The 27,474-nt window shown below is 38.9% G+C and overlaps 1 protein-coding gene across 1 annotated transcript in view; it reads right to left on the bottom strand.

The window, feature by feature from the left end:
• LOC127645382 (chromodomain Y-like protein) overlaps window positions 1-19,289 on the bottom strand; it is a 38,835-nt gene extending 19,546 nt beyond the window's left edge. Inside the window, exon 1 of the mRNA XM_052128980.1 lies at window positions 18,954-19,289. Within this exon, the coding sequence (XP_051984940.1) occupies window positions 18,954-18,980 (27 nt within the window). The 5' untranslated portion in view covers window positions 18,981-19,289. The remainder of the gene's footprint in view (window positions 1-18,953) is intronic.
• Window positions 19,290-27,474: the final 8,185 nt, after the last annotated feature.

Here is a 27,474-nt window from a genome sequence, read left to right as displayed (position 1 = left end):
GAACAGTAATGTTAGTAGACCTTACTGAAATGAAATCACTGTGCCTATATAACGTTTATCTTTGTGTAATTGTTTATCTTTGTTTAATATATATATATATATAAATAAAACAAAAAGAACCGTTAAGAATACCGTTAAAGTACCGGATCGATAAGCAGTATCGGTAAGAGTAGTATTACCATTAAAACTTAAAGATACCCATCCCTAGTTATGCCTGTGCTTCTCTTGGATGCTCTGAATATTGGATTACGTGATTGGATTGCCCCTTAATTAAAGCTGCATTTGGATCTCAACCTTCGTGTCTCGGAGCAGTTCGTAACACCTGCTTTGTTTATTTAATATATTTGTTATACATTATTTATACAATATGTTTTTACATTATACATTTTTAATTTAAGTGTACAAGTGCAGATTGGTCAAGTGTTCAATAAATGTATTTGTTGAGAAATTTTGTCTATCTTAAGTAATTATTTGTGTTACATTTTATCTTTCAAATAAAAAAGGTTCAAATAAGAGGTTAAGCAAGCATATACCAGCCAAAATAAATCGGCAGCATTAATCGGCCACCGACCCGGATTGCAAAAGATCGGCATCGGCCTGAAAAACCAATATCGGTCGACCTCTATCTGTGGCAGCAGTGGAGTCATTCAGGTTCTTGAGCACTATCATCTCACAGAACCTGAAATGGGAGACCCACATTGACTCAGCAGAGGTTGTACTTCTTTTGCCAGTTGAGGAACTTCAACCTGCCACAGGCACTGCTGATACAGTTCTACTCAGCAGTCATCGAGTCCATCCTCTGCACTACAGCAACTGTCTGGTTTGGTGCAGCTACGAAACTGAATATCAGAAAACTACAAAAATGACAGTTTGGACTGCTGAGAGGATTATTGGTTGCCCCCTGCCCTCCCTTCAAGAACTGTACACATTCAGATTGAGGAAAAAGGCTGGAAAAATCACTTTGGCCCCCACTCACCTTTGTTACGTTCCAGGATGTAATTATTAGTGTTATTTGTGTGATACATGGGCAGTGATAATTGTACTGCTTACTTTGTAGGTGTTGTCTGTATTGTGGCAGTGTTTTGTGGTGATTTGCTCTCTCTCTCTCTCTCTCTCTCTCTCTCTCTCTCTCTCCTTCTCACTCGCTCTCTGGTCTCTCATTGCGAAGGTCAATGGACACCAGCTAACAATGATTACCTTTGATTACTGCCTTGCTCCGATTGGTTGCTGGACGGAGAGCTTGAGGATAAAGCTGCTGAGTGAACTCACTTTGGAGAGGCCTTTTGTCTCCAGGCTGCTGAGATGGTTTTTTCCTGCCCCAGACAATTAGCAGTTGTGCTATTATTGTTGTTGTATCATACTAAGTGTTTCCTCAACTTATTGTAGTTGTTACCAGTTGTTACAACCTGTACAACCTGTTGCTTATTGAAGTAACGGTGGTGTGTTAATTCTTAGTTTCATATTTTAAGATATTGATACTCAGAGTTCATTGTTTACTTCTTTTTTCTTCTTTTTGGAAGCCGTTAGAGGTGAGAATCTTCACTGGCCTCACGATTTGATTGCGATTCAAAGGGTAACAATTCTATTATAAAACGATTCTCGATGCATCAAGATGCATCTTGTCCTTCAATATCTTTTTCAGTTTCTTCAAAATTTATTTTTTACTCTATTTTTTCCCTTTCAGTTTTTTATTTAACAGCTGTTAACAACAGGGTTTCGGGATCGTAGTCACAAATGGTCATGTGTTTGATACATTTGGTCTGCAAACAGTTGAGTTTGTGCACTTGACTTTTGTGTATGCACTTAACCCGTGCCATTGTTTCCACATCGTCTTTGGTGTGCACCACTGCTCTGCCTTGATTTAAACTGAACTCAGAATAGATTCTGATTCTTTTGAGAATCGATTCAGAATCGTTTGAGTATGAATTGCGATGCATCATTGAAACTTTTTTCCAACAGCTCTAGAAGCCATAGGGAGGAGGATGCCATTTTTGTTATTGACCATGTTTTCTCCTGATTTTGGTTTAGAGAGGAAGCATGGGAAGAGATTTGTTGTTAAGTTTAGAAAGTACTATCTAAAAAAAGTATCCATCTCATAAACAGTTAAAATTGCCCCATTGAGCAATAATTAATGTGCAATACACAGCTTAGTCCATTTATATTTATCCAACGTACCATACCTCTTCTGCCATTACATTCACTTGCTTCAGTCTATATATATCTGTATATTATACATACGTGTATATATATATATATATATATATATATATATACTATACACATATACACACACACACACACACACATATATACATATACATATATACACATAAATACATACATACACAAGAACAGAAATGATTAAATACGTCTGATGAGATAGTCGGAGAACAGATGCATTTCTATGCCCAGCATTATTTATTTATTTACTGAGATAGACAAAGGAGGCTGAAGACAGCTACAGTCACCGTTGTCCTAACCTGGCAGCAAATGACACCTCATAAAAGGTATCATTTTGATTCTATAGTTTTTGTCCTAACCAGCCGTGATGAGAGACAGTACATTGTCGATTGCTTGGTTTCCATCTTCAGCAATCAGCATAGCAACGGATAACCCCGCTTACATACTCATAGCAACATATTTAAGTCAGCATTTCATTAGCCGGTTAGAAAATACTTGATTTTGAATGTTTCAACTACCGAATGTTTTCACTTAGGTATCATTCTCTTCAGTCAGAGGTCTGTCACAAATTCTCACTGCCAGTTAAGAATTAAGGAATGCTAACAGACATTCCTACTACCTCTTTCTCTCCGTTTGATTGAATATTCGGTACCAAATAAATGAGGCTGGGCACAGAAATGCATCTATTCTCCAACTACAAACTCAGACATATTTATGCCGAGTTTACACTACACAATTTTAAGCTTGAATTTCGCTCGCTGACAGTTTTGTGGAGATTGCCGACAAAAGCCTGAAATCGTGCGCAAAACGGAGCTCGCTCCCGTGAGCGACAATCGCAATGCATGAACGATCAAAGACGGGATTTGAGAGAAGCGCTGATGCGTTGCCTATGTCAGCGAGATATCTAGGATGTTAAATATCTGGACCGGTCTGCGATTCCAAATCGCACAATGTGAAATATGTTTTGACTTAATACAACTGCAGTGTTGACCTACAGCCAATGAGAGAGCAAGAAATGGGGCATAGAATGTTTCAGTGGGAGTCCTGATGTACCTGCAACATAACATCAACTAGCATGGCTGCGGTATCAAGAAAGTCTCATTGGACTGAAGAAATGGAGGAAAAATTTGTGGAACATTGGCAGGATCACCAGTGCCTATTTGACATTTCATCTGAACTGTAGCACAACCGGGTAGAGAAATAGAAGAGTTGGAGAGAAATTGTCAGGTAAGCTAATAGGTTGATTTTATAGTAGGAGGTACTTTTTCATATTGTAAACAATAAAATATATGATGCCTTGAGGCGATTAAAAACGTACACATCATATTTTGAAATGCATAACATATGAGCATGCATTCGTTTTTGTATCACTTCTCGCATGTATTCTGTTGTGAAACGTAATTTGGAGTCCAGGCAGGGTCGTAGGGGATTCGTCAAAAGTGAAATGTTTTGTAATATGTTCACCCTTGTCGCAGATTTGTCATGTAATTTCGCTACAACTTTAGTGACATGACAGACAGCTGTGTAATATGAATGGTACCACGATCCAACGTCTTTTTAAGTCTTGTAGTTTGTAGGAGCAATTACTTATTTTGGTTCTCTGGTTTGTGTGCTGTTGTTTTTAACCGCTATGGTGGACCTGTTTTTGGATAAACAAAACTAGTTTTCGCTTGAACACCCTATTTCACAAGCGGGAGCTGCAACAGTTGGTCAACAGTTCAGAAATGAATACATTAGATTTCAGCCCAAACCTCATTGTATGCTTTCATAATCTTGAATCTCATGGAATAATTTATGAGACTTCTGAATTATACTTTTGAAGCTTGAGGTGGTCACCATAAACTGCCATTGTATGATATCACTGAGCACTGTGCCCATTGACCAGGGAGTCAATTTGGCCGAAAACGTGAAAGAGATTCGGCATGAATTGCTAAATATGTCAGCAAAGCTGGCAAAGGTCATTGCTGACTTGGAGGATCTTCCTGCAACACATTGATAGATCACTGCCATGGAGATTAATTCACTGATGTGGTTGCAATAGTGGTGGATGTCCAGAAACGGATTGATTATCTGTAGTCATCAGAGAGGTAATTAGCTGTTATCCACTAGTGACCAAAGCAGACTTGGAGCATGTTTGGGAAAAGTTGGAGGATATGGAAAATCGTAGTCGGTGGAATAACGTCTGAATTGTTGGAGCGAGAGAGCAGAGTGTCAGAATATGGTGGAATATCTGGACGGGCTCTTTCAGAGTCTGCTCGACATAACAGGCCATAAGCTGGAAATCGAGCAAGCTAAAAGAGTTCTGGCCAGGCAATCCGCAGAGGGAGACAGGCCCTAATCAATTCTGGCCAAATTTCTGGGATCATCCGATAAAGATCATGTGTTACGCGAGGCGAGAAATAAAGGAAGGCTTTCTTGGAAGAAACACAACATTTTCTTGTTCCCAGACTTTGCAAATTCAACGAGAGAAATGCAATCAATTCAAGGAATGCAAGAAATTCTTACAACACGAAAGAGTTGGTTGCTTTTGCACTGATGTTCTAAGCCAAATTGAGAATAGATGCTAAGGATGGCCGCCAAGTATTTACATGTCCCCAACGGGCGATATCCTTCATGGAGTCAGTGGAATGAGTGGGTCATTGTGTGGTGCTCACGTTGCAGGCAAATGTGCTTGAATCACTGAACATCCACTTGACCGTCCAAGGAAACTGGACACCTTTTTTTTTTGTTTGTTTGTTTTTGTGCTGGTTCTGCCTATTGGCTGGAGTTTGTTTAATAGATTTTCTTCTGTTATGTAATTCTTTGACTCTTCTTTGAATTTGTATAGAAACACCAGACTTGAGTAATCCAATGGCAAAATTGTCACAGGGGCTCCAGTATGAAAACATGGACTGTTCGAGTTTTGAGGGATGGATGCCAGTTGGCGCTTTCGTGCATGGGGGGTTAATGCACATGTTTTCTTTTTTCTGTTCGGGGTTTGATTGTTGCACCAATGGTATAATGTGACCCCACCCACCCCCGCAATCTGCACATCTTATCACGTGGCTCATTGTGCATGACACTGCAGTGACTCCACACGTGGAGGCACATACTACTCTCCGTGATCAACGCACAACTTACCATGCACCCCTTTGACAGCGAGAACCACTAAATCATGACCACAAGGCGGTTACCCCATGTGACTCTACCCTCCCTAGCAACCGGGCCAATTTGGTTGGTCACTCAGCACTCCCTGGATTCAAACTCACGACTCCAGGGGTGGTAGTCACCGTCAATATTCGCTCAGCTACCCAGGCCCCCCGGAATGTGGTCTTTATAATTTTGTTTTTGACACACGATACATTTTTTCTAATATGTCAAAAATCGTGATATCCGATTATATGGTCAACCCCCAAGGTTGGTGAATATTTTTGCTTTATTGATTTTGCTTTAAAAATTTTATTAATTTATTGAAAAACAAAAAAACGTACATACAAATTAAGAACTAAAGACAATTATAAATGTAATTATTATTATAATAATTATATTAATAATACTCATAATAAATAAGCCTAATAAATTCCCTTGTGTTCCCAAATAATGCTGCCAAATGTGTGTTCTTATCAAATGTGTTTGTATTATGTTATGGTAATACAGTTTATACTGCCTAAAGAAAAGAAATGGAACAAAATTTTAGGTTCAAGGTGAACATCTCTTGTATTGCTTTATGATTTAATACATTTTGTCTTTGTTTCTTTAATATAAAGATAACTGTATATATTATTGAACCTGCAGAGTTGTGCTCACAATGTGTAAGAGTGAACTGCTCCGTGGAAAAAAAACTCCCAGCACCTCACGAGATGATTGGAGATCATTTGCAGCATTCTCACAGACCGCATTATTCTTGCAAACAGTTTTCAGACGAATGAAAATGAGCAAAATGAGTGATAACTCTTTACATGCACTTGTTCCATGTGACAGGGTCCCGTTGCGTGCCTCTGAACAAACAGTGAAATTCGGAAGAAAGGAAATCAAAACAGTGTCATTGACTTCAAGCTTTGCAATCGCACCCACACTTTCTTTTGGAAAATTATCTCTAGAAAGTTTTCAACAATCATATGTTGGTGAATGGTGAGACACCCGGCAAGCCACTTGATTTTAAACCAAGAGCCACTTGTGGCAACAGAGGCAACATTCTGTGTATTATCCAAGTCCCAACGAACTGTGGCAGCGAGGGGGAGAGAAATGAGAATGTGTGTCTCATGAAGGTATCACAAACACTTTTCTCTTTTTAGTAAGAATCATTCTTTAATTAACACATCACATGGAAACAACATTTAGTGTAACATCCCGGCAAACTCTGGCAGGGAGTGAACAGCGAGTGATGTGTGTGCGTCTCATACAGTGAATGTTTTCTCTTTTATGTGAGAACATTGGTTGTGTGAACACAACACACAGAAACACATTTGTGAATCATCTCAGCGACCTATGGCACAGAATGAGCATCATATGAATGTGTGCATCTTAATATTTGCGGCCATGCAAAGGTCTATAGTTGACCCCTAATGGGATCAAGTTCAACAATTTACTTACTGACTTATATCACCGAAAATAGAATGCATATGTATTTACATGATAAATACATACATTTTTATCATTAAAACACATTTCAACTTGTCATTTGATTCTGATACCCCATCCCCCTCTGTTATTGTGAAAATGTTTCGGTCGAAACACCTGGCAATCAGATGTGCGGAACACACATGATGTGCGATGTGCAAAGCAGGGCCTGACTAGAGAGTAAAATGCCTCACCAAAGGCTAAAATCAGGGGCACAAAAAAGAAAAGCTAGCAAACAGAGAGCAAAAGTGAACTAAAGAAGCAGAGAGGTGATGGCCAAATTTCTTGCCAAGCATGAAGCACTAGGTATGACAGGTGAAGCTGAACGTGGCAAAAGCGAGGAGCTAGTGTAGACTAGCAAATAAAAGTGCAGCTAGCTAGCTTAACCTTTAAATAACGTTAGCATGTTCACTTAACTAGATAATATATCAATATAATAGATAGATGTAAATGCCCTATAAGTAGGGCTGGGTACCAAATCCTGGTATTAAACAGGCCCCGGTGCTAAATTATTGAAGACCCTAGTATTGATAAGCTCCGACATTATTTTTTTTTAGGTTTTGGTGTAATTTATAATCACGCTGCCTCTCTACACTGTTTCAGAGCTGCTCCACACACACACACACACACACACACACACACACACACACACACACACACACACAAAAACCAAATGTGGGACAAAGAGTAGCAATGTTAATGTGGGACATGTTCTAATACTGAGAAGTCAAAAATGTATATGACATCTATCTAAATTAAAAAATAAACATCGCAATTTTCCCCGGCGCTATGAAGGCAGCAAAGACGGTGACAGGTCCACCTGTCAATTATTTAATAATTTATAAAACAAACCGATAAGGAGTATCGATCAGAGTAATGGTATTAATAAAATCCTAACGATACCCATCCCTACTAATAAGGCAATTATATTGCAACCTGCTGGAATTACAAAAGTTTGCAATTAGCAAAATTTTTAGTCCTAAGTCAGCAATAAAATAATCAGACTCTTCCTATGATATCACCCTCTATCAGAAACTGAGGGAGAGATGAGCATTCCCACCATGCAGACAAGGTCCACTGAGGGACAGACTGGCTTCCCTAAACAGTGAGTGAGTGAGTAACAAAAAGGATGGGTGGGTGGTGGTGGACGGTGCTGGAGTGGGTGTGGATGAGGGCAGTCCAAGTAAGTAGGGGTAGTTTTTTTTTAATTTTTTTATCTTTTTTTAAATAATAAAAAAAATCATTAAGAGTAAGAAAACGCTCTTTATTAGAATATTAGTTTTTCATATTCAGGTTGGCAATGACCATGTCCAAGCAGCATACAAGCACTCCGCACAGTCAAAGCCTGCCGCACTCCCCATTTGGAAAATGTTGTCCCCCTGTTCATAAATCCTGATGGCAGCCCTGTTTGCAACTAGCACGTTTCAGATTTTTCAGAAAAAATAGTTTATGTATGGGGGCCTGTGTAGCTCAGTGAGTAAAGACGCTGACTGCCAACCCTGGAGCCGCGATTTCGAATCCAGTCGACAAGGACTTGGAGCGCATTGAGAATTGTGCATTACAACTTGGGGAGAAAAAGGGGAGAAAATAAATTGTTTATATGAACCCAATACACAGAAACAGCATGTGTGAAGACTCCCGGCATACACTAGTGGGTGAGGGGAAACAAACAGCGTGTAAATGCGTGTGTTTCGAGCATGCGCAGTGCAAGCAGACGCAACAAGCACATTCTCTATTGTGTGAAGATTGTTTATGTGAAAATCATCAAACAGAAATAACACATGTAATCTCCAATGAACTCTGGTGAGGAGAGGAAGTGAACGGTGTGTAAATGTGCATGCATCTTAAGCAGTTGCAGTGCGAGCAGACGCAACAATCACATTCTCTATTGTGTGAGAAGATTGTTTATGTGAAAATCATCACACAAGCAATCTCCCAGCGAAATCCGGCGAGGAAGGAAAGGGACAGTATGTAAATGTGTGTGTGTGCAGCACGAACAGACACAACCAGCACTTTCTCTATCGTGCGAGAAATCACCACACAGAAACAGCACACATGATCTCACAGTGAACTCCAGCAAGGTGGGGAAGTGAATAGCATGTAAATGCAAGCGTGTCGAGCATGTGCAGCGTGAGCAGACACAACCAGTTCTTTCTCCACTGCTGGTGCTGATCTCAAATAGAGCGGTGAGTCATCAGACTGGGTCACCGGTAACTTTGTGACCTGCAGCGCCATCTTGAGGCAACAATGACATTGTCACATCCATGAATCTGTCAGCTTGAGTCGACAGTTGGTTTTGAACCGCGATCCTCTGACTCCAAGGCAAACACTTAATGAGGTGATTTAAAACACTATCTGGATCTTCGGGAAGAATTGCGCTGCCCTTTGAGATGCAGTCTTTTGACGGCAGCTAGACTGCAGTACCACTCATCCAGGTGAGATATTTCTGGCTCGACTGGAGGGGACCACTGTAAACCGAGCTGTAAACTGTCAGGACACAAGCTGAATAGTCTGTTAAGAGCTAATGATTAATCATTGCAATAATAGTCGAATAATCATTCTAATAATCATTAGATTAGTCAATTATAAAAATAATAGTTAGTTGCAGCCCAACTTATCACTGCATTTAAAATATAAAAGTTGTTTGAGAGTGTAGGGACTCGGGAGACTGACTCGGTTAGCAGTGCTATATGGAAGTGGGCAGTCACCACTGAGCTCTTTGGTGCGATTCTTGATTCAAATGTAACAAAAACTCCTCTGATTGGTGGATCTCTCTTCAGAAATTATGGGTTGTGTAGTTCAACAATTAAACAATTATATATATATATACGGTCAGGTCCATAAATATTGGGACATCGACACAATTCTAATCTTTTTGGCTCTATACACCACTTCAATGGATTTGAAATTAAACGAACAAGATGTGCTTTAACTGCAGACTTTCAGCTTTAAATTGAGGGTATTTACATCCAAATCAGGTTAACGGTGTAGGAATTACAACAGTTTGTATATGTGCCTCCCACTTTTTAAGGGACCAAAAGTAATGGGACAGATTAACAATCATGAATCAAACTTTCACTTTTTAATACTTGGTTGCAAATCCAGTCAATTACAGCCTGAAGTCTGGAACGCATAGACATCACCAGATGTTGGGTTTCATCCCTGGTGATGCTCTGCCAGGCCTCTAATGCAACTGTCTTCAGTTCCTGCTTGTTCTTGGGGCATTTTCCCTTCAGTTTTGTCTTCAGCAAGTGAAATGCATGCTCAATCGGATTCAGGTCAGGTGATTGACTTGGCCATTGCATAACATTCCACTTCTTTCCCTTAAAAATCTCTTTGGTTGCTTTCGCAGTATGCTTCGGGTCATTGTCCATCTGTACTGTGAAGCGTCGTCCAATGAGTTCTGAAGCATTTGGCTGAAAATTAGCAGATAATATTGCCCGAAACACTTCAGAATTCATCCTGCTGCTTTTGTCAGCAGTCACATCATCAATAAATACAAGAGAACCAGTTCCATTGGCAGCCATACATGACCACGCCATGACACTACCACCACCATGCTTCACTGATGAGGTGGTATGCTTTGGATCATGAGCAGTTCCTTTCCTTCTCCATACTCTTCTCTTCCCATCACTCTGGTACAAGTTGATCTTTGTCTCATCTGTCCATAGGATGTTGTTCCAGAACTGCGAAGGCTTTTTTAGATGTTGTTTGGCAAACTCTAATCTGGCCTTCCTGTTTTTGAGGCTCACCAATGGTTTACATCTTGTGGTGAACCCTCTGTATTCACTCTGGTGAAGTCTTCTCTTGATTGTTGACTTTGACACACATACACCTACCTCCTGGAGAGTGTTCTTGATCTGGCCAACTGTTGTGAAGGGTGTTTTCTTCACCAGGGAAAGAATTCTTCAGTCATCCACCACAGTTGTTTTCCATGGTCTTCCGGGTCTTTTGGTGTTGCTGAGCTCACCGGTGCGTTCTTTCTTTTTAAGAATTTTCCAAACAGTTGATTTGACCACACCTAATTGTAGCACTATACTAGTGAAGGAGGACAGGAAACAGGTCTTCCTCTCAAGGTACGTCTTTTTTAATTATGTTTTACATACACAAATACACGAACACACAAACGCTGGGTCTGCTCTTTTTTCTTCTCTCCCCGTCTGGAGGCTCTGTTTTTATGCCGCTCTCCTCGTGCTCACTGGAATTAGAGACAGGTGTTAGGCATAATTTAGCTCAGGTGTAAGCGCCCTTACCGCTTTCCTCTCCCGGACGGGCGCTTGACCACGCCCCCGCTGCCACACTAATGTTTTTGCTATCTCTCTGATGGGTTTGTTTTGATTTTTCAGCCTAATGATGGCTTACTTCACTGATAGTGACAGCTCTTTGGATCTCATATTGAGAGTTGACAGCAACTCTCCAAATGCAAATAGCACACTTTCCAAATGCAAATAGCACACTTGAAATGAACTCTGGACCTTTTATCTGCTCCTTGTAAATGGGATGAGGGAATTAGAGATGCACCGATCGACCGGCCAGGGACCGGATTTAGCCGGTTTTCCGATGCACGTCTGTCCGATTCCAAGCCGGTCTGTTTTGTTGCCAGCGGCGCAGGCAATAACGTCACAGCCGCATGTAAACATGTCATTGGCGTGGAAGATCTTCACTGTGAGTGAAGAATACATAAAGTTCGAAATGTGTAATAATTTTAAGGCCAAAGTAAACCGTGGGAGAACCACAACAATAACTTTCGGATCACAAACCTAATTAGACATTTATAACACCATCACCCAGCTGAAAATGCCCATTTTAAAAAAGAAGCTAAAAAGTGAAAGAGGCTAAAGCTAGCCAGATCTCAGAGCCAGCCACAAGTCAGCAGCCTCTCCTATCATTCCTTGGTATGAGCAACGAAAATACCAAAAGCAATTATGAGGAAAATTATGGAATTCATGGCCCTGGATGACCAGCTGTTCTCCATAATTGAGGACAGAGGGTTCAGAGATCTGATAAATTTCCTCGATACAGAGTAGGAGGTTATTTTCCGACGTCGCGTTGCCCGAGTTGTTTAATCTCGTGTCATGTCACACACGCAGCCTGTTATCTGTCAACATTTGGGTACACAAATCCGGGAGAGGGGAAGTGGGGTGCTGGATTGCAGAGGCAGGCTAAATACTATACAAATTGTGCCGTTGTGATTTAAAGTGCTGAGTAACGTAATTTTTCCCACCATGTCCGATATTAAAATCAGTGCGACACACATTGCAAAAGGCGTAGGCATTGTCGGTATGGCTTCGGGATATGAAATTCAATTCTTCCATCCAGCTGTTGTTAAATTTACATGTATATTTAGTTTTTTTCACCAGAGCACCAGCTGAGTCTTCCTCTCTCCTCTACCAGTGATGCTTGATTTAACATCCTGCGTCTACTACCTTCGCAGATATCAACAGCGCAAATGGGTTTTGGTTGCCAGATTGAGGTCATACATGATTTGTAATTTGTATGATGTGTCGATTGTGTGAGTAGGATGCGTTTCATTCAAGATCTGGCAACTGGACCACCTTGGAAAAATATATTGATGTGATTATTCATATAAGGTGGTTTGGGCCATACAAATTATGGGAGTTTTTTTGGGGGAGAAATAACAAAACGGGAGACTCCGGGAAAAACGTGAGTGTTGACAGGTATGCAAGCCGTTCCCGAAGCAGTGCTCAGTTTTACAACTGATATTTGGACATCTAACGTAAGTTGAATGTATTGGACACTTCAGTTTTTCAGATCTTTGGTAGTAATAAAGAGAAAAAGGTCCATTAATAAAAATTGTGGAAAATGACATCTGTTATATAAAGCAACTCATTTGCAGTTAATTGTTATTTCTACCTCTTTCTAGTCACAGAGCACTTTATTTTGAGAGTTGTTTAAGTGAGAGAAGATCCTGTAACTTAGTGCAGTTTGGGGGAAATTGTAATGTTTAATAATTTATTTGATTATGAAAATAAAATTTTGCATTGAAGAAAGGTAGATTTTGTTTGTATATGCGGTCAATAATAGTTCTTAGAAAGAAAATCGGAATCGGCCAAGAAAATTGCAATCGGTGCATCTCTAGAGGGAATAACACACACCTGGCCATGGAACAGCTGAGCAGCCAATTGTCCCATTACTTTTGGTCCCTTAAAAAGTGGGAGGCACATATACAAACTGTTGTAATTCCTACACTGTTCACCTGATTTGGATGTAAATACCCTCAAATTAAAGCTGAAAGTCTGCAGTTAAAGCACATCTTGTTCGTTTCATTTCAAATCCATTGTGGTGGTGTATAGAGCCAAAAAGATTAGAATTGTGTCAATGTCCCAATATTTATGGACCTGACTGTATATAAATGAAGTTAAAATCACACTTATTCAGGGCTAGGCATGTGTCTGTATAAAATGTACACGTCACGATAATTGCTGATGCAACTATCACGGTATTACATTTTATCACAGTATAGATTTACAAAAAAGGATTGTTGAATGATCAACACACGTTGTCTTCTCTTAATAACAAGTTTAATAACTCTTTCAATACCAAACTGGCTTTTAATTAACAGATGACAAAGAACTTTGAAAAGAACCCTGAATGTTTAAAAAAAACTACATCAACCATCAACATCATCATAGATGCATAACCAAAATATAACATTTAGTTAATTTCTTAATATTTAAATGGTCATTATGCCGCAGGGCCACTGATCATTACAGATCAATACAGACCCTGTCTTGTTGAGGCTAATGATAAATTTTATCCAACCAACTACTAGGCTACAACAATAGTATGCATGTTTTTCAGGATAGCAAGCCAGTTGCTAATATATAGCTAGGCGCTAGCTACACATTTATAACCGCAAGTTCACTCTCACTGTAAGGCAATGTACCACTGCGTTGCATTCCATCTTGAATATAGAAATCATCTTTGTGCCACATTGCCATTATTAATTACAAGACATCGTGTTAGCTGATTACAAACTTTATTTTAATTGTTACTACAAGATAGTTGTCACTTAGCTAGGTGTCTCTTAAAGTGTTGTCTCTCAGTTTTCAAAAACAGTTTGGAAAAACGAGCACAACTGTCACACCTTACATTTTTCTTGCTGAATTGCACATTATGAATGTCCCGCAAATGAGAACATATTGGAGGTGGTTTCGCTGCCACTATTTTTTTACACAGAGGGAAGCCATCTTCCACCAATAATCTGTCGGCATTTTTATGGAATTCAAAATAGTTCCACACTTCTGACACTTCCACACTCCCTATTACAAGGTGAAAAAGGGGTCGGCTGCGTTCCTCCTTCAGCCATGCTTGTAGTCCATGCTGGTTTATTTACATGAGAGTACGCATGTGTGATTTGTGCCTCGTACACACAGTTTGACTATAAGGTTATCTAGAATTATTTACAGTATTTTTAAGTGCCCACGATAACATTATCGTGCATGTTGATTACAGTGATATAAAGTATAACCAAATACCTTCACATGCCTATGCTTCTAATGCAGAGTTTACACTTACATGATTTTAAGCCTGATTTTCGCTCACCAACAGTTTTGTGGAGATCGCTGACAAAAGCCGTTGTAGGCAAATCGGAGCTCGCTCCCGTGAGCGACGATCGCAATGTATAAACTATGAAAAGCGTGATTTGAGAGAAGCGTTGACGCGTCACCGATGTCAGCAAGATATCTAGAATGTTAAATATCTGGACCTGTCTGTGATTCCAAATCGTGCAATGTAAAATATGTTTTGACTGAATACAACTGTAGCGTTGACCTACAGCCAATGAGAGAGCAAGAAACGGGGCACAGGAAGTTTCAGTGGGAGGAGTCCTGATGTACCTGCAATAGAAATTAAACTAGCATGGCTGCAGTATCAAGAAAGTCTTATTGGACCGAAGAAATGGAGGAAAAATTTGTGGAATATTGGCAGGAGCACCAGTGCTCAAAATTTTATGTTTCATCCGAACTGTACCATAACCGGGTGGAGAAAGAGAAGAGTTGGAGAGAAATTGCCAATTCTCTTGGACAGTCAAGTAAGCAAATAAGTAGATTTTTCAGTAGGAGGTACTTTTTCATATTGTAACCAATAAAATATATGATTAAAAACATACACATCATATACTGAAATGCATAACATATGATCATGAATTTGCTTTCGTATCTCGTATCACTTCTCACGTGTACTCCTTTGTGAAACGTAATTTGGAGTCCAGGTAGAGTCGTCGGGGATTCGTCAATAGTGAAATGTTTTTGTAAAGGGAGTAATGGAAAGGAGGAGTCAAGAACCGGCTTGACAATATAAATAATATTTTAATTAAATAAAAAGACAAACACATTCAGGTGTCAGACAGCTGTCCATAAATCTCTCTCTCTCTGTCTCACTGCTGTCTCCAGTCGGCCTTTATCCCTCTCTGAGGCTTGATTAGCCTGATTAGGGACCGGGTGTGTGGAATCATGACCTGCCACAGTTTTGTGTTCACCCCGTCCCCATTTGTCATGTAATTTGAAAATGCTACAACTCCCATGACAAGACAGACAGTTGTTTAATATGAACGGTACCATGATCTGACATCTTTGAAAGTCGTGTAGTGTGTTGGAGGCATAAGGAAGCTTGTACCATCATTAAACAACCTCAAAGCTCATGGTAGGTTGGTCTAGAAACTAAATGCTAACCTTACTGCACACAATAGAGTTTAATTTGTATTGAACAAGGAACATTCATCTATATTGAATATATAATTAAACAATTTTCATGACTTTTAATTTCTTTTTGTGAGGCATTTAGACCTATTTCTTGGTAAGGAAAATATGGAATTATGTGACTTTAGCTCTTGTCAGGTTAAAAGAGAGTGATTTATTAAAACAGAAGAGTAACATATCTTGATATCCAAAATTTCACATGCTCCCTTTAGAATCAAAGTTTGGGGTAAAATATGCCACTCATAATCCACAAAATGAATAAGCTAAGTGATATTAAACCATGTAATGTTACAGATAGCAGAGAGCAATAACACCAAAACAAAAGAGCACAATAGGGTTAAAAAGACGTGGAAACCTATATGAAGGATCATGATTAAGACTTCTAGTAATGCCAGCTGAATGGACAGTCAGTATTATAAAGGTGATTTAAAAAAATAGGGAAATTTAAGGAAAATATAATACAAGTTAAGCTCAATCGACAGCATTTTAATTAGGGATGCACCGATCCGATACCTGGATCGGTATAGGCTCCTATACTGATGTTTTTAAATGGATTGTGTATCGGTCTGGATACACAATCGGTCCAAATCCGATACTTTGTGTTAGTCATGTTCATTACTGTCAAGCTAAAAAAAAAAAATGACATAAAAGAACCATAAAAACACACTTAAAGTAGTTAATATGACTTGTGCATTTTATTCAAAGCCACTTGAAGACATGCGATAGCTCTGTGAATCACAAAAGGCTGTGTTTAATAAGTAAATATATTAAATGCACCCAAAGCTCCAGCGCATCAGTGAATGGCGCTGCTCTGTTTACACACAAACACTCGTCCCTATTTTTAGCCTTCATGTAGTGTGCAGTATTTGAGCGCCACAACGAACCACATCTCAGATGTAGATGCTCAATAGTTCGGTTCACTTATAATATGCATTTAGAATGGGACCAGAGGTGCATTTTACCAGAATTTGAATAAGAAGCTAATTAAACTACTGCAAACTTGCCTACAAACAGACACATACAGGACTTCCTGGAGAGTTCAGAATGTCAAAATAAAACCGTGAGGGTTAAAAAGTTAAAGGTGCACAATTGAGATATATTACTATTTTAATATATTATTATTTGTTTACAAATTATAATAATATTTAAGTTGAATGGGTTCCAAAAAAATAACTGTGTGAATGAAAAGTGAGCTGATATCTTACACAACTAAATTGAACAAAAAAAGAGATCTGAAATAAATTGCTTCGTTTTACTGATAATTATACTGGAATTACTGTTAATTTTGCTGCTACATTATCCAGTATACTAGCTAATAATAAAGTGTTTCTTAATAAGCTATACATTTATATTGAAATAATGTGTAGTTTGATGTTTGTGTTTCTTTACATATAAAAGAGTACACCCAATTAGTTCCACACAATAATGTAAAGATATTCTAAACTGATTATGCAAAAAAACCAACACCGGTATCGGTCGATACTGAGATTTCAGATACCGGAAGAGAAAAAGTGGTATCGATACATCCCTAATTTGAATGGCATAACACAATGCAGCATAATTATCCTCATTCACTTCCATAGTAAGGTCCTCACTGTAACATACATTTTTGCTATTTTTTTCAAGGAGACGAGTTTCAATTATTTTTTATGTTATTCAACCTAATGCAACAAATGCTGTAGATTAAACTTAACTTGTATTGAACTCGAAAAACGTTGGTCTTTTTAAACTGGTCACACATGTATGGATTGATCCGTTTTCTTCATCACACCTTTGTATTTAAATGTGAGGCTCAAGCACCTTTGATCTGACTGATTAATTTATGCCAATAAGCACTTCAGTTCAAAAGGTACCAGTCACAAAAATCTATTTTCTATCAGCTAAAGAACCCAAATCACAAAGCCTGTGCTTAAAGTGTTAGTTCACTGAAAAATAAAAATTCTCTCATCATTTACTCACCCTCATGATATCCCAGGTGTGTATGACATTCTTTATCACCAGAACACATTTAAAGAATAATTGAAAAATATCTCAGCTCAGTAGGTCTTAAAATGCAAGTGGATGGTGATCAGACTTTTGAAGCTCCAAAAAGAACAGATAGTCAGCATAAACGTATCTGTTTCATTACTAATAGTGGTGCGTTTGTGTGCTTATCCTGGATGTCTCAACTGAGAGAACGTGAGATTATGTCCATAACATGGCAACGCAACTACGTCACACCAGAGACCATGTGAACTCCACCCTCTCATGAATCTTACCGGAAGCAATGGATTACAGTTAAAAAATACATAAATATGTATCTTTTTTTGCACCAAAAGCAATCGCATAGCTTTAGAAGACATTAATTTATCCGCTGGAGTCATAACGATGATGCTTGTGCTGACTGTCTGTGATTTATGGAGATTCAAAAGTCTGATCACCATTCACTTGCATTTTAAGGACCTACTGAGCGGAGATATTTTTCTTCAAATGTGTTCTGGTGAAGAAAGAAAGTCTTACATAACTGGGATATCATGAAGGTGAGCATATAATGAGAGAACTTTCAATTTTGGGTGAACTAACCCTTTAAGAAATATCAATAATGTCACTATTTTTGACAATTCTTAGCACTGATGTGACAGAGTACTTTCAGTGTGTTCATGTTGGTTAAACATGGAGCATATGATGCAATCCCAACTGAAAACTTTTTAAGGCTGGCAATAATCTGAAGCATGGTGATATTCTTGGTTTGCATTTGAATCATTTATAAATTCGTCAAACAAGACAGGAAAAAGCATCTATCTTAAAGCAAAATGCTACGCATTGTTCAGTCCATGCTATAACCAACTTATAACGTCAGCCCCAAAACTTGACACTAATCTAACTTGAAAATGAAACAAAGCAAAGGCTTGGCTGTCCAATGGCGATAACACACAACACAACACTGCTGGATGGTTAGTTCTGAGTAGCTTCAGCCTAGCAGGTTGAAAGGTATGCAAGAAGAGCTAAATTCATGTGTCCTGCTGGAAATGGGGGAAAGAAAGTTATCGCAGAGCTGAACACACTATCCAGGACTGGGGTATCTTCCAGCTGTCCTATATGTGACCAGCACACCCCACATACCTCATGGTTAGCAGCTAGCTTGATGAAATATCACTCTCCAAAGTGCCCTTCCCTCCCCCGCCTCATCCACTGCCTCCACCAGCATCTCTCCACACTTCACGATCAGCACTGCTCATAAACTCCACAAACTAACAACATTAGCAACGCTACCGACTGCATATCTTAAGACATTAGTTCGTTTTGCGAGCATGCAACCCTACCGGCGTGGTTAGAACTAGTATTAGAGTGGGTAAATCAGTTGTTAAGACTGCTTGCTACCACAGTCCACCACACGAGCCTCTACTAAACACTAATATAATCGATTAACTGCGTCTCAAAACGAACAAGAACGGTAATATCGGCGACAATCACCTCGTATAGTTCCTCCGTGGCCATCATGTCCCGATAATCTTCGACGTTGTGGGAATCCGTGAGGATTGTAGACACTTTTTTTCTTCCAGTTGCAGTTGTCTTTTTGGCCTCTCCTCCTTTTTTCAGTTTGTCGGGTGAGATGTGCTTGACCCGCACCGAGGATCTCTGTGCTGTCTAGATCTCCGGTTAACGCCGTCAAGAGCTAACCAACAACATTATCGGTATAGCTAAGCGTTACATTCCCGGTTAAGTCCAAAACAGCACTTTCTTCGATCCAGGCAGCAATTTTAGAGAGAATTACCGTAAACTAGTCCGTAGGCAGTGCTGATTACGCGCTCGCTCGCTCGCCTGCCCTCTCTCAGTTCTGCCACACAGGAAGTCTCAATCGAACGCAGATGGGTTTGCACTGCCTTCAACCGTCATGATAGAGCGGTGTCTTCTGTGCTGATATGTGTGTGTGTACATACAATAGTTTCCAGTGTTTTATCAATCTTTATCGATCTGCATATCTAATTAATCATTACTAACGTAATTCACGAAGGTTCAAACAAGAAAGCGTGTGTTACGTGCCATGTAAATTTAGCGCACAAATGTAAATTCTGAAAAACTACAATTTTCACGAATACCCTGCTAAAAACAACTTCAAGTAACCTAAGACGGTTTACTGGTCCTGGCTGGTTTAAACTGGTCTTAGCTCGTTTAAGGTAGTCTTTCAGCCTGCCCAGCTGGTCTTCAACTAGTCTAGCTGGACTGGTGTAGCTGGTCGGTTTAAACCACACTGACCTGCTGACAAGTGTCCAAAGCCTCTCTAAAAGTAGCCAATAGACCATGCTTCTTAAAACGCTTAAATTTTCATTATTAAGATACATTTTTCTTAGACTTATTAAGTCTAAGAGAAATATTTAGCGATGGGGAGTACCCTAGTCAAGATGTTCAATTATTGTTTGGTATTTTTATTAGTTAATTTTTAATTGTGTTTAAAAGAGCTTTGAAAGATCTGAACCTTGTTGAAAATATTATATTAAGTAATTCAAAAATACATTAAAAATTAAATTCACACAAAACAGTTGGACATTAATTCCATTTCTGAGTTCAAAGCCATTTTTATATTTAGATTCTGGGGCTTGAAGACAGTAATAGGCTATATACCTAAACATGAATACTGTGTATCAAAAGTCTTATTAAAAGCTGAAATTATTGAAAATAGAAAAGATGGCATATGTCATTTGGAATAATCTTTTATTATAATTTCTTTAGCAGGGAAACTATTTTTGTTTTAAAACATTATTAAATATTTGAAAAAACATTTCCACCCAATCTAGGGTGGTGTTAGCATCATTCATGTGATGCCATTCTGTCATGTGAAAAAACATAAAACAAAAAAGGACTTGAGTAGACCCTCAAACTGTTGTTTTTTTAAATATCAGAGATTTTGACATGTTTATGCAAAGGCACATTTTGTTCAGGTCAGATAGTGCAACCCTAAAAAAATTATTTATATTCTTTAATCAAAAATGTAGCAAAATAAATTTTTACCTTGAAAAACAGGTTTAAAAAAGTTTTTGAAATAAATTTTTAAGTTGTGTACACTCACATGCATTCCTATTACTTGATGGAACTTTGTGAAATATTGGAGTACTTTTGTTCTAAAGTGCCTCATCAGATGAGTAATCTTTCTAAGTTGTCTTGAAAGACCTCATGATCAGTAATCACTGGACAAATCCCACAAAGAAATTTAACTAATCAGTGAAGCTATGATGCCTGAAAGCTGCTTTGCCTTTCAGATAAACATCCTCTGGCCAAAGGCTAATAGTCGCTAAACATGCTTACTGCCATCCATTAAGAACGATTATTAAAAAAAAAGTTGGAAAACATGTAATGTTATAATAAAAATATGAAATAATTCTTCAGTGAATTTTAGATTACGGTTGTTATGATTATAATTCAGGTAACCAAATGATCATATGTCTGTGCATTCACAGACATGCTGGTTTTCGAATACAGATTCTAAAATATCAGCTCCTTACAGACCTTGAATATACTGTAGCTCAAGTGGCCTTCTAAAACAGAGTTTTCCACTGTAAGGAGAATAGTTCCGCAGTTGATAGCCAAAAGAGAACAAGGAAGTAGGTGAAAGGGCCTGCGTTTAGAACCGAAATGTCACAGTCAACTTCTTCTCATTTGTTCTCCACTTAGCACAAACCAATATTTTCTAATGTGTGATGGTATGGTTTGATGGTGCATATGAAAGACATTAAATACAATATATGCCCTATATTATACCTCTAGCACACTGATTACTTTGACAGTAAAAATGTATGTAAAATTCTTTCATGGGAAGTATCGTTTCTATCTTGGGTCCTCCACCAGGACTGAGAACTTGAGGAACATTTCCACGGAATACCCTGTTCTCGATTGAGATCTGTGTTGTTTTTCCTGGAATCTATGGAAGCATTTCTTCCAGCTTCCAGCAATGGAACCACTATCACTACCAGAAAAGCCTTGGTTTTGACTCTTCAAATGTTTGTAGTTCCTCCTTCAGTTCCATGGTATTCCAAGAGTTTTTGATAGTCCTTATTGATATTACTGTCATTTGGGACAGTCAATCTTTCTTAATTTCTGTTTCCTCCAATCACACTCTCTGATAGGTTGGTTTGTACATTTGTACAATTATGTACAAATCTCTGATTTGTACATAATTAGCACAGATTTTAAAATACACTCTTTTTGTAACCTGATTGTATCGTTTAGTATGCTGTTTCTACCTGTATTTTAGATTCTTTTGGTGGGACTGTATAGTCTCGGGTCTCTTTTTACAAATTCTGCACATTGGTTCTTTTCTGATATTGTAAGCCCATGACTCTGTTGGTGTACAGTAGTGCCGAGTGCCTGACCTCTCTAATCAACACAACGTTTCTGTCCGTAGATCTGCCATCACTGGATGTTTTTTGGTTTTGGCACCATTCTGATTAAAATCCCAGGAGATCAGCGGTTACAGAAATACTCAAACCAGCCCATCTGCCACCAACAATAATGTCATTATTGACATCATTGAGATCACATTTTCCCCATTCTGATGGTTGATGTGAATATTAACTGAAGCTTCTGACATGTATCTGCTTGATTTTATGTATTGCACTGATGCCAAATGATCGGCTGATCACATGAATAAGTATGTAAAGTTGTACCTAATAAAGTGGTCTTAGAGTGTAGTACAGTATAAAACTAGATCATTTTGTTTGGGCATATATGTGCATAGCCTATTAAAATAAGATGATAATATGATTTAAGAAAAATGTTACATTTAGGAGAACAACCATTTTTATTATTCTGAAATATATGTTGTTGCATTAATGTGCACATATGTGTACACATTTTTTATATAATATATTATTACGTAGGACTACTTTTTATGTTATATGCTGTGTTAAATTTCAGATTTGTATGGGTTTAACCTGAAAGCAATGTAAATGTCATTTGGAATTGAAATAGGAGTTTACATTGGACTTAGATTGGCACTGAGATGGCACCCTGTCTCCTCATTTCAAATGTTCTCCACACATTGGTTGAATGAAGTAAATTGTTAATCTGTCAGTGCAATAATTTAAATAAAGGATCTCCTTCACCTTCATTAATCTACAGTATATATAATTAATATATAACATTAGAAAAACTTTTCGACAGATTGAATGAATGTGTCTCAGTGCTTGTAACATTAGCAATATTTAGAGGTTTGCCCACTTGAGTTATCAGGTCTTCAATCCTTTGTACTTTCCTAAAAAGTTGGTGCAGTGCTATCATATATTTTACCTCAATTGCATTCCTACTCACAGAACATTAAGGCAGGGTACAGATGAAGCATGCTAAATGTCCCAGAGTCCTATCTACCTGCATGTTGAATGCTAGTTTTTCCATCTAATCTCTCAAAATAATTATGACTTTATGCAAAATGCAGAGAAGGAAACTCAAGCTGTTAACTTAAGTCACAAAAAACACTTGTGAACAACACAAGTCTTTATGTCTACACCCTGCTGGTCACCAGGCTATGTTGTCTTTTAGGTACTGGTTTCCCCTCTAGGCATAGGCGGAGTGGGGGTGGGGGTCAGGATCTGAGGGTTGTCCCCCCCCCTAAAATATTATTAAAATATGTGTATTGTAAATAATATAATGATATATTCTTAAAATAATTGTTTAAGAAATAAAATAATACAAATGCAAATGGGGCAACAACAAAAAAAACCTACATATGATAGGTGTGGGTGAGAAACAGAGCAACATTTAAGTCCTTTTTTTTTTTTTACAGTAAACATTGACATCAACAGTATCCATGGCAATCATGATTTCAATCTTGATTATATTTCCCAGCGCAATCTAGCACTCTGCAAACTGTACTAGTAAGTGTAATCAAGCTTGAAATCATGATTGTTCCTGTAGACTGCAACTGCAAGATGTACAGTGAAAAAGGAGTTTCATATTACTCTGTTCTCACTCAAAACAGATTAGATCACTTCAAAAGACATTAAACCACATATGGATTACCTTTATGCTGCCTTTATGTGCTTTCTAGAGCTTCAAAATTTGGGACCCATTGACATATACTGTATGGACCTACAAAGATGAGATATTCTTCTAAAAACCTTTGTTTGTGTTCAGCAGATGAAAGAAAGTCACACACATCTGGGATGGTATGAAGGTGAGTAAATGATGAGACTTTACATTTTTGAGGTTTTAAATGGATGTGTGGCAGAGCTCATTTCATGACCACTAGTGGTAAATGCAATGGTAAAGAAAATGACAGAAATTGTATGTAAATTTTGTTAAGGTTATAAAAAGTAACATACATTTGTGAAAGTCTGTTAGAAAATATAAAAAATAATTCCAAATATTTTGAAGATATATTCTAGAGAATAATTTTTCTTCTATCCCACTTTACCAGTACTGTTAAAAAAATCTGGGATTAGATCAAAAAGAGGGTCTTCAAAAGTTTTACGTCCCAGTATTGAATATCTCTATTATTGACTTCGACTAAGGTAGAAGACATCCTAAGCTTTTTCAAAGGTGTAACGTTAGGTTATGTGGCATTTGGATAATAATTCAAATTGACAAGAAAAGTACAACTTTGCCCATATTCACCCTATTATATAAAAAACTAAAGTTAAAATATATTCAAGATCATTTTATTTTTAGTTAGTTTTGGAATTATGAAAAAGTATTTTTGTTAGTTTTCATTTTTGTTTACTCTAATAACACTAAGGCCCTCATTAGTATGTTCATAACACTACTTATAATGTCTTTGACAGTGTGGGGCACTCTGGCGGATTGAGGGCCCATAAGCAACTTGCTTAGTTTGCCTATAGGGAGGACCAGCAATAGCGCACACACAAACAGAAACACACACGCAATTTCAAAGTCAGTTGGAATCAATTAACAAATCACATCTTTTAATTTTTCTGCCCAGCATTAGCATAATCACGGAAGTGATTGTGTATAGCACGGGAATTGAAGACACATTAATGTGGTCAGGTGTAAATGTAATGAGCTTATTCAATCAGATCCGATCAGTGAAAACGCATGAAGTGGCCAAGTGTAGCCCAAATAGATTTAAATTAACTTGGACTCTGCGTCAGAATCTTGTGAACTTGTCAGGTTAACTGTTTCAGTTTCTTACTTCTTGAGAAATGGTTGGTCTTCCCTGACTCTTATAAAAAATGTAGGTGTAACAATTTAATACTGTAGGAACCTGGAAAGACCCAATTTTTCCTTCAATGCTTAATGGCCACTCTCAGAAATGTTAAATAGGGCATTTTGTTTCTTGATTGCAAGGGCAATGCAAATAATGTTAAGGAAAAGTTGGTTTCTCTTGGAAACCACAGAGTAGTAGCAAAGACTTTTTAACAAGTCAGTTAACTCGGTGGCCATTTTTGGAACGCTCTGTGGCAGCAATTTTTTTCTGTTAACAAGCGGCATACAAATACAGCTCCTATCTACTTGAATGGGGAAAGACTGAAATCTCCTAGACGATTGGTGAATTGTTAAAGCTGCAGTAAATCTGACAACACTGGTAACAGAAATTGTGCTCCTTGACCTCAGATTATGCTAAAGAGCAAAAATGTTCCCGGCTTGTATATCTAATGCACATGCTCGTACTTGAGTTGATTGATTCGCTTTTTGTTTCATGTAAAGCAGTAGAACAATATGTAAGGCTGTGAAGAAAAATATGGTGCAGTTTAAAAGTGTACACATTGAAAGTCTGGGATTCAATTGTAAATTCCGGAAATAAAGGGTTTTAGGATTTTAAAATTTTTAAAACAAAGACACGTTAAATAAGAGATCTTTAAGATTCTGCACCATTTCTAGGTCACTAATCAAAGCAAATCTGTTAGAAGACCATGTGAACTCAGTACTTCCCTTTAAGCACACAAGACGCTGTAAGGAACATTCTCAAACCATGCTAGATCATCAGGTTTAACACAAGCATGTGGAGTCCATGTCAGCTCAAGTGCTGTCAGAATGCTGTCATTAAAGGGGAGCATATCAAATACTTAGAATATCTGAACAGACAGACCAGAGGAGCACAAGGGGCAAACAGACAGACCAAGGGAGTACAAGGGGAAAACAGGCAGTCCAAGGGGCACAAAGGGCATACAGGCAGTCCAAGGAGGCACAGGGAGCAGACAGGCAGTCCAAGGGGGCACAGGGAGCAGACAGGCAGTTCAAGGGGGCACAGGGGGCAGACAGGCAGTCCAAGGAGGCACAGGGGGCAGACAGGCAGTTCAAGGGGGCACAAAGGGTAAGGACAGGTTCAGGTGGTCTGGGAGCTGGCCACCGGGCAAGGATAGGTTCAGGAGGCCTGGGAGCTGGCCACAGGGCAAGGACAGGTTTGGGGAACCTGGGAGGAGGCCACAGGACGGGAACAGGGTCAGGTGGTCTGGGAGCTGGCCACCGGGCAAGAACAGGGTCAGGAGGCCTGGGAGCTGGCCACCGGGCAAGAACAGGGTCAGGAGGCCTGGGAGCTGGCCACCGGGCAAGAACAGGGTCAGGAGGCCTGGGAGCTGGCCACAGGGCAAGGACAGGTTCAGGAGGCCTGGAAGGCGGCCACAGGGCAAGGACAGGTTCAGGAGGCCGAACCGTGGGAGGTGGAGCCGTTGCAGGCGGAGGCGTGGAAGTAGGCGCCATAGGAGGCTCTAGAGGCGGAGACCAGGAAGGCTCTGGAAGTGGAGCCGACGGAGGTGGCACCGTAGGACGCTCCAGAAGCGAAGCCCTGGAAGGCTCTGGGGGCGGAGCCCTGGAAGGCTCTGGGGGCGGAGCCCTGGAAGGCTCTGGGGCGGAGCCGCAGGAAGGCTCGGGGGCGGAGCCGCAGGAAGGCTCTGGGGGCGGAGCCGCAGGAAGGCTCTGGGGGCGGAGCCGCAGGAAGGCTCGTTCGTTCTGTTACGAATGAGGCAGCGAGGAGAGAGGATCTAAATGCAGGCTTCTTTAATATTAACAAAATACAAAACAAACACAAAGGAAAAACTCTCGATGGGGACACAAACATAAACTAAGAACTCAGGCAGTGAAACACAGATCAGGCTTGACAACATTCAACGAACGACAAGGAGTGAACAAAAAGCAGGGCTTAAATAACCAGGGAGTGATGACTGAATTAGACACAGGTGAGAACAATGAACAAAATGGCAGTGGTGATGGCCGGTGGATTCTGGGAAGTGTAGTACATTTAACAATGACAAGTGAAACCCAGGGCAGACAACAAGGGAATCGTGACAGGAATGCACCAGACTAGTATATGCTTTTAACATGTGGAATGTAAGTAACGAAATCATTTTGATTAATAAATTGTAATCGCATTGTAAAATTACTTAATGTCATTGCATGTTTTTGTTGTTCTTTTGTGAATCAAAAATACCATGAATAAAAATGGTTTGACAAAGTCTATGTAAACTTCTGACCCACTTGGAATGTGATGAAAGAAATAAAAGCTTGGAATCAAATTCCATCTATGCTCTAATTTGCTCAGTATATTTAACAAATATTCTGAATCTCTTTTTAAGAAGTTCTATGAAAACAATAACTTCCTGGCTGATGTCTTGAGATTTTGCTTCAATATATCCACATCATTTTGAAAACAATGTGGAAATGTATTTATTTTAGAGAGAGAAATGATATAGAAGTTTTTTAGAAGTAGAATTGTATTCTACATATTAAGGAATAAATAGGCATACTTGGGGAACTATAGTAAGGTAAATATTTGTCACAAAATCTTGAACTAATGAAATTGTGTAGTGTGACTGTGTTGAATTTCTTTGAATTGTAATTCAGTAAATTCCACTTCATACAATTCCACTTCCAGTTGAACTTCCTGTGAATCTTGTCCAATTCAATTGAAATTCCAACTCATAAAATTGAAAGGGAGTTAATTCTGAATTTTGCATAATCCCGAGATTACCCCTCCAAATGCAAGCACTGTAAATGCATTGTGTTTATTTTTCAATTAGTGCAATTCAGTGTGCTTCTTTCAAAAACA

The sequence above is a fragment of the Xyrauchen texanus genome, chromosome 6 (genome assembly GCF_025860055.1).
Source record: "Xyrauchen texanus isolate HMW12.3.18 chromosome 6, RBS_HiC_50CHRs, whole genome shotgun sequence".
Lineage (NCBI taxonomy): Eukaryota > Metazoa > Chordata > Actinopteri > Cypriniformes > Catostomidae > Xyrauchen > Xyrauchen texanus.
This window is presented reverse-complemented; position numbering and strand designations above follow the sequence as displayed.